The following is a 7,333-nucleotide window of genomic DNA, read 5'->3' as shown; positions in this document are numbered from 1 at the left end:
GTGTGACACTCCTGACTGGGCAATTACTCTACTGCTGTACACTTATATTTCTGACATAATGCGACTAAATCATGCCAGAATTCCCAGCCCTGATCTGTTCCACTGTAAGAAACGAACTTTGGAAAGTTCTTGCAATTGTTTGGTCCTCAGTTTCCCCATTAGAAACGTCTGGATCTTTCCAGGGCGCTGGAAGTTGGAAGCAGATGCCCCACCCCCTGACTCAGCGGGGGCAGGACTCTGCCTGCCCTTCTCCCCCCTTTCCGCTCCTAGGGAAGCAGCCCAAGGAAAAGGGAAAAGGCAGGTCAGGGCAGGAGGGTGCTGGCAGCGGCGGGGCGGGGCAGGGGGAGGGTAAGTGAGGGCCGGCCTCAGAGTAGGAAATGAGACGGGGGAAGGAGGAGGAATATCACTTTATAAGCCTGCCAGCCTCTCTCTCCTCCTATCCCACTGGCCACCATCCAGCTCCTCAGATCTCCCTCCTCCCCAAGCAGCCCTCACTTCTCCTCCACTAGGCTGCAACCAGAGTCCCCGGACTGCCAGATCCAGGTGGGGTTCAGAACGTCAGCCCCAGGATGTTGACAGCGCTGCTGCCTCTGCTGCCTCTACTTCTCCTGCCTGGCTGGGTTCTTTGCAGCCACGAAGCCTCAGAGGGTGAGTTGGGCATGCTCTGGTCCGGGAGGGTTCCTATGCAAAACCCAAAGAAGGAGAGTTCATGCCACTGGCAGCCTGAGAGCTCCCCTTAAGGGGGTGGGGGCATTGAACAGGCACTGACCAGTGCTGGGGTGTCCCAAGTTAAGATGAGGAGGTCACCATTGGGCCAATGGGAAGAGAGCAGTGACAGAGGCTGAGGCTGGGAAAGAAGAAGATAGAAAGGGTGAGGTAATTAGCCTTGGGCAGAGGAACCGGGACATGGGGGGTCTGAAGAGAGGTGATGGGGATGGTGGTGAGCTTGGGTGAATTCAGGGAAGATGTAAGAAACTCAGAGGGGCCAAAGAGGTGGTGCTAGAGGTAAGGTGTCTGCCTTACCCGGTGTCCCATATGGTCCCCCAAGCCAGGGGCAATTTCTGAGTGCTTAGCCAGGAGTAACCCCTGAGCATCAAACGAGTGTGGGCCAAACAAAAAACAAAAAAAACAAAAAACAAAAAAAAAAGAAAGAAAGAAACTCAGAGGTGAGAAGAGAGGTGGAAGGAACACAGAAAAGCCCTGGAAAAGCTGTGAGGAAAAGACTAGGACTCAGAATGAGAGGTGTGAGGCAGGAGTGAGTGAAGAAAAGGGACCAGAAAATGGGGGCTACTACTGGGCCTGAGAAGCAAGGTCTATGGGAAAACTCCAAGGGACTAGAAGAGGTTGATAAGTGTGTGTGTGTGTGTGTGTGTGTGTGTGTGTGTGTGAGTGTGTGTGTGTGTGTGTGTGTGTGTGTGTGTGTGTGTGTGTGTGTAAGGGGCAGAAGCTGCTTCATGTGGCTCCTTAGATGGAGAAAAGGGAAGTGTTTGCCCTGCATTCTTTTTTTTTTAATTTTTTTATTTTGAATTATGAGAACAACAGATGCAAGGAAAGAGGACAAGGTAAAGTTACAGTGGAAGGACAATCACCCATAACATAATTCTCAGAAGAAGTCCCCTTGCTGATATCTTAACTTTGAACTTTCAGCCAAAGAACGTTAAGATAAAATAAAACAGAATCCATGTGCGATTATTTTGTCCCTCGAGTCCCCAGATTGTAGCACATTATAATATTTCTTAACAGCACACAAGGCAATCTAAAGCCATCAAACTTACGTAACTCCTTTAACATTAGAGGCATAGTATTTTTTACATTTCCATGTACATGAATATTAGCTTAAGTTAACCTCAAATTTTAAGTGGGTGCGTTTTAAGGATTAGAGTCAAAGGAGCACAGTAAAAACGTTGTTAGAGTGGCAATTGTTGTTTGCATAGGCCCACAAAAATATGAGAGGCATGGAAAGGAATAACCTTGGCCTAAATACAAAGAGATCCTACCCCTGAAGTTTCCTGGCATAAGACCAGCTCTAGGCCTCAGGCAAGTTATCGTCTGGTCCGTAGTGCCAACACACTTTTCACACAGTCTCTGTTGTTGGTATCATGTTTCTGTATTAAAGATTCTGGAATCTGCATGTCCTACATTGAAGTCATGATGTGGAGTGTCTTCTCGTTTCACCTCACCATGAAAGGGGCAATGCAGGAAGCCCTTTCCTGTAAGCAGGTTGTTGTTGTTAAGTCTTCTCAGTGTTAAGGGAAGTCTCTTTTGAGCGGGACGATGTCTGAGCAGTGGTAGGGTCTTCCGTGGTAGAGGATTGCTTCCAGGTGATGTTATAGACAAACCTCACAATTAAGGGGCAATACAGCAAGCCCTGTCCAGTAAGCAGGTCATTGTTCTTGTTGTCTTCTCAGTGTTAAGGGGTGTTTCTTTTGAGTAGATAGATGTCAGAGCAGCTGTAGGGTCTTCCCTGGTACAGGAATGCCACCAGGTGATGTTATATACAACCTTGGATGTTTTGTAAATGTCTTCTGTAGATCAAGGGGTGAATGGAGAATGCCCATTCTTCTGAATGCCCTGCATTCTAAGTACAGTCCTGCCCTTTCTTCTCCCACTAGTCTCCTTCCCATGCAGGGGGGACTCAAATAATGACATGAATGCAGGGAGTGCTCAATAGGTGACTGTATGTGCTGCCCCTGCCTCTCATTTCACAGCAGAGATGGGGTGTAGCATAGCTAAGCACCCCATTCAGGCTTACCCACACAGACAGACCTTCACACACCTGCAAACACAGAACACAACTTCCCAAAGGCAGATGCAGATCAGACACACCAATGTACAGCCCAGACTGATCTGTCTTCAGATGGGTTTCAATACTAACTCCAGGCCAAGTCAGCCAGGTGGAGACAGCGACAGAACTAACTAGAATTAGTGGTAAAGTCTAGAGGAGCCCAGAGCAGCCTGGGTGTGTGGAGACCAACACAAAGAAGAAGCTGGGATTGTCCAAACAGACTGAGTCTGGGAGGAGTGAGGGGAGAACCTTCCATCTTCCAGGAGGCAGAGAACAAACTTTCATATGGCAGTCAGAGCAGCACAAGGAACTCCTAGTACTTTGCTACATGGAAGTATAGGAAAGAGTGGGAGGAAGGCAGGTAGAGTCTGGGCTCTCACAATTCTGGATTTGATTATGCAGAGATCCTAATATGAGGCATAAGAACTGAGCAGCTAAAAGTGATGGGCTTGGGGCCCAGAGAAGTAGTACAGTGGTTAAGGCACTTGTCTTCCATGTGGCCTATCAATGGTTCGATCCCTGGCACCAAGCTAGGAATAGCTCCAGGAGAACTATCATTGGTCTAACTCCTCCTCCCACCAAAGTGATGGATATGGAGCTGGAGGTGCTTGTAGATTTGACCCCCGAGAACCATAGGGTTTTCTGAATCTCAGTGAATTGGCTTCATAATGTGGCCACCTTCCTACCCCTAAAAAACTGAGGGACTTGGACTCTCTTCAATCAAACCTCCACTGCTATACCATTGTAGGCTATTTCCCATGTATAGTGGGTTAATCATAGTGGTTAATGCCTAAGGCTGCCAAAGGATGGCACAAAGTAATGAGGACAGCTGTTATCATTAGTAGTGTTGTCAGGAGATGCCTCATTGTAGAATCTCATTCTTGGTCAGGAGGAGGTCAGGTTAGAACAAATGAAACAGAAATACCAGAGTAGGGGGAGAGGAAGGAAGTTAAATCCCTAGTTTAGAAAATGGCATAGAGAACTGAGGGTGTGTGTGTGTGGCAGAAGAAGCCACGCACAAGAGATGGAGTTAGGATTGTTGTGTGGGTTAAGATGTGCAGGTCAAACAGAAACCTGAGAGGAAGGGAAGAGAGGAGACCAGAGTGGTTCCTTCCCCGACAGGGATAACCTGGGGTAAGTGGCTGTTGCCCTTCTGGCCTCAGTTTCCTCGTCTGTAAAACTAAAGCTAATAATTTCTGTTCTGTCCTCCTGGCACAGTTACAGGGGTGTCCAATGGGAAGGTGTGTGGGAGGGAATTTTATAGCTTATAAAAAGGTGGGCGGCCTGCCTCTAGGTAGGGGATTATTATCTAAGCTCCACGCTGATCCCTCCAACGCTGGCCTAGGCCCCAACGCATTGACCTCTGCCCCCAGGCCCACAGAGCCTCCACATGCTCCAGATCTCCTACTTCCGCAACCCCAATCAAGTATGGCATCACGGCAACGCGTCGCTCATGGGGCATCCCACACACAAGCTGGAGGGCCGGGGCACCAATGTCACCTTTGTCCAGCTGCAGCCCCTGCAGGACCCAGAGAGCTGGGCGATTATGGAGGAAAGCCTTCGACTCTACATCCAGCAGTTCTACAGCCTCGTGAGGCTGGTGCACCAGGAGCGACATGTGGCCTGTGAGTGTGGATAAAGAAGAAGGTTTTGGACAGGACAGGTGTGGGCATGGACTGTAGACCTGGCTTGCCTCTGGGAAGCCGGGGCTTAGGGAAAATGGGATGGAGCCTAGGGAAAGGAGGATTGAGGAGGGGTCTGTAGACGGACATCCACTGTGAACCAGGACTGTGTGGCCTGCTGGCCCTGAGGACCCCAGTGACTGGGGCTATTAGACTCTGACCAATAAGTGCTGATTGCTGGAGAGAGTGGATGTCCTAGCTGGCATGGTCTGGAGTGGACCCTGTGCAAGAAGTGGGTAGGTCTTTCCCAACGTGGTCTTGAGGTCGACCTTGATTGAAGTTGCCATGCCAAAGCTACCCTGACCCCAAAACTTCATTGAAGATTTCCAATCTCTCTCCTAATTGTCCTCTGACTCCTTCTTAGATTCCCTTCTTCCTTTACACCCACCCAAGGGCTTTACCCCCAGCCTCCAACCACAGCAGCTGTCTGCCTCACTTCACACTCCCCTCTCCTCTCACACACATCCAAATCCTTTCTCTCATAGGGGTGGTTCAATAGGCCGAATGATGTTTTGCATGGAGGAGGCCCAGTTCAATCCTTGGCCCTGTGTGCTCTCCTAAGTACTGCTGGGAGCAATCCATAAGCACAGAGCCAGGAATAGTATCTGAGCATCACTGGGTCAGATTCAAAAACCAAACTAGGGGCTGCAGATATAGTACAGCGGGTAAGGCGCTTACCTTGCATAGTTTCAACCCCAGCACCCTATATGGTCCCCAAATTCCACCAGGAGTGATCCCTGAGCACAGAGCCAGGAGTAAGCCCTACATACAGCCAGGGGTGGCCCCAAAACAAAAACAAAACAACGACCAAAAAAAACCCGACAATAACAAAATTAATACAGAAAGAAATTCAAACCTCTCAATTTCTTCCCTCAACCTTCTCAAGTCTTTTATCTAATAGTCTCCAACTCACCACCCCCACGCCCACTTTTTCCAAGTCCCTGGTCTCTCCTCATTGGACAGAGCCCCACTGTCCAATGTCTAACCCACTGCCCTTCCCACAGACACACACACACACCCTTTTGCACATGAACCGACCTCGAATTCCTGCCCACAGTTCCTGTGACTGTTCGCTGCTTCCTGGGCTGTGAGCTACCCTCAGAGGACACCAAAGCCAGTACCTTCTTCGAAGTGACCGTGAACGGGAGCGCCTTCGTGAGTTTCCAGCCAGAAACAGCCCTGTGGGTGGCAGCACCCCACACTCACTCCAGAGTGGCCACCTACACACTACAGCAGCTCAACGCGTACAACCGGACTCGGTTTGAACTGCAGGAGTTCCTGCAAGACACGTGTGTACAGTATGTGCAGGAACACAGCGGCATGAAAGACAAGAAAGGTAGGAATGGCTTGAGGCCAGGAAAGGGGCAGAATGGGGGCTATACCTCCAGCAGCAGGAGGTCCAGGGCTGGGACTTTGAGACCAGCACACCCAGTTAAATTACTTGATGCTTCAGCCACTCTGCGTGTTTTATGAGGACAGAAATCCCAGGGAGATGTGTGGTAGACATCCAAGCCAAAAAGATATTGATTCTTCAAACTAACTCTGTATTTTTCTTTTTTTTTAAATGTTTAATAGTAATTTAATCAAAGTCTTTTAACAACAATAACACTGAACTTTTACCAATATTTTAAGGCTAAGTCCATTTATTTATTCAAAGGTGGGCTTGTTTTTTTCACAAAATAGTCTTAATTAACTTTGTTTGGTTGTGTTCTTGTCGCTTTTTTCTCCCTTAAAGCATGATTTTCCATTGACAAAGTTAAAAAAAAATATCTTCAGGCAGAACAGATGGGTAGAGAGGAGAGTAAATGAAAGTAGTATTAAAATAAAAGTAATTCTTCATTTTCAACAGGTAAACAAAAAAGTCGCTCGTATACTTCACTGGTCTTGGGCCTCCTGATGGGCTGTTTCATCGTTGCTGGTGTGGCTGTGGGCATCTTCCTGTGCACAGGTGGACGGCGGCGGTGTTAGGGACTCTCCAGCTCCCTCTGCAAAAGGGCTGAAAAAAAAAACTGAGGGGGGCTGACAGGGGAGGATCTCAGCTCACAGCAGAACCACAGTCCCCTGTGGGGACAGCCTTGGAGCCGCAGCTTCTCCCAGATCTGCCTCAGAGTTTGGGGGAGGGGAAGCAAAGAAGTTAGGGAGACAGAGGACTCACTAAGAGATCAGAACTGCTTTGCAGAATGGGTCTGAGAAAGGAACACTAATCTATGTTGCAAGAGAATAAAATTGGGGTGAGGTCTGTGCCCATCCTCCAACCATAGATAGAATCACCTGAGGGTTTTAGAAAATACAAATAAATAAAACAAACTATTCACACCCAAGAGAAACCACACTCAGTGTTGGCAGGTAAATCAGCCGTGGGAAAAGATCCTGGTCTAATGGAGGTAGAAAGAACAGTCAGACAAATGGTGGGAGTGTATAATTCAAGCAATGTGTAGCAAGGAGTTAACAATTATCCAACTCATTAATAATACTAATAAATTCTTTGCGTTTTGATGGTAAAGCATTATGATTTCCTCTACTTTGTAAAAACTTCCAGGAAGGCAGCCTGTGTTTGTTTCCCCTTCCTCATGTCAGCTCACACTTCCACCCTCTACACTCTGACTTCTCTATAAACTGCTCTATGATCACTAGAGACCTCTAATTATGAGGCCTTCAGTCTTTATGGTATCTGTAGCATTTGACTTGGTACGCCAGAACTCTCTCTCTCTCTCTCTCTCTCTCTCTCTCTCTCTCTCTCTCATTTGTTTATTTTATACTTTGGGGGCCATACCTAGTAGTGCTCAAGGATTATTCCTGGAACCTAGTGGTTAGTTGTTCCTAGGAGTACTCAGAGTACCATGCCAGTGATAGAACCTGGACCTTC

The 7,333-nt window shown here is 48.0% G+C and overlaps 1 protein-coding gene across 2 annotated transcripts; it reads left to right on the top strand.

The window, feature by feature from the left end:
• Window positions 1–404: 404 nt before the first annotated feature.
• PROCR (protein C receptor) lies at window positions 405–6,533 on the top strand. Of its 2 annotated transcripts, XM_049779353.1 has the most exons (4): window positions 405–648; window positions 4,159–4,410; window positions 5,525–5,803; window positions 6,317–6,533. In XM_049779353.1, exons 1-4 carry the CDS (start codon window positions 570–572, stop codon window positions 6,433–6,435), a joined length of 729 nt encoding a protein of 242 aa, XP_049635310.1. In that variant the 5' UTR covers window positions 405–569; the 3' UTR covers window positions 6,436–6,533. The 2 variants fall into 2 exon arrangements, with proteins under 2 accessions (XP_049635310.1, XP_049635309.1); XM_049779352.1 differs by lacking the exon at window positions 6,317–6,533 and having other exon boundaries at window positions 5,525–6,050.
• The last annotated feature ends 800 nt before the right edge of the window (window positions 6,534–7,333 follow it).

The sequence above is a fragment of the Suncus etruscus genome, chromosome 9 (assembly GCF_024139225.1).
Source record: "Suncus etruscus isolate mSunEtr1 chromosome 9, mSunEtr1.pri.cur, whole genome shotgun sequence".
Lineage (NCBI taxonomy): Eukaryota > Metazoa > Chordata > Mammalia > Eulipotyphla > Soricidae > Suncus > Suncus etruscus.
The sequence above is the reverse complement of the archived record's forward strand: the minus strand, read 5'-3'. Positions and strand labels throughout refer to the sequence as shown.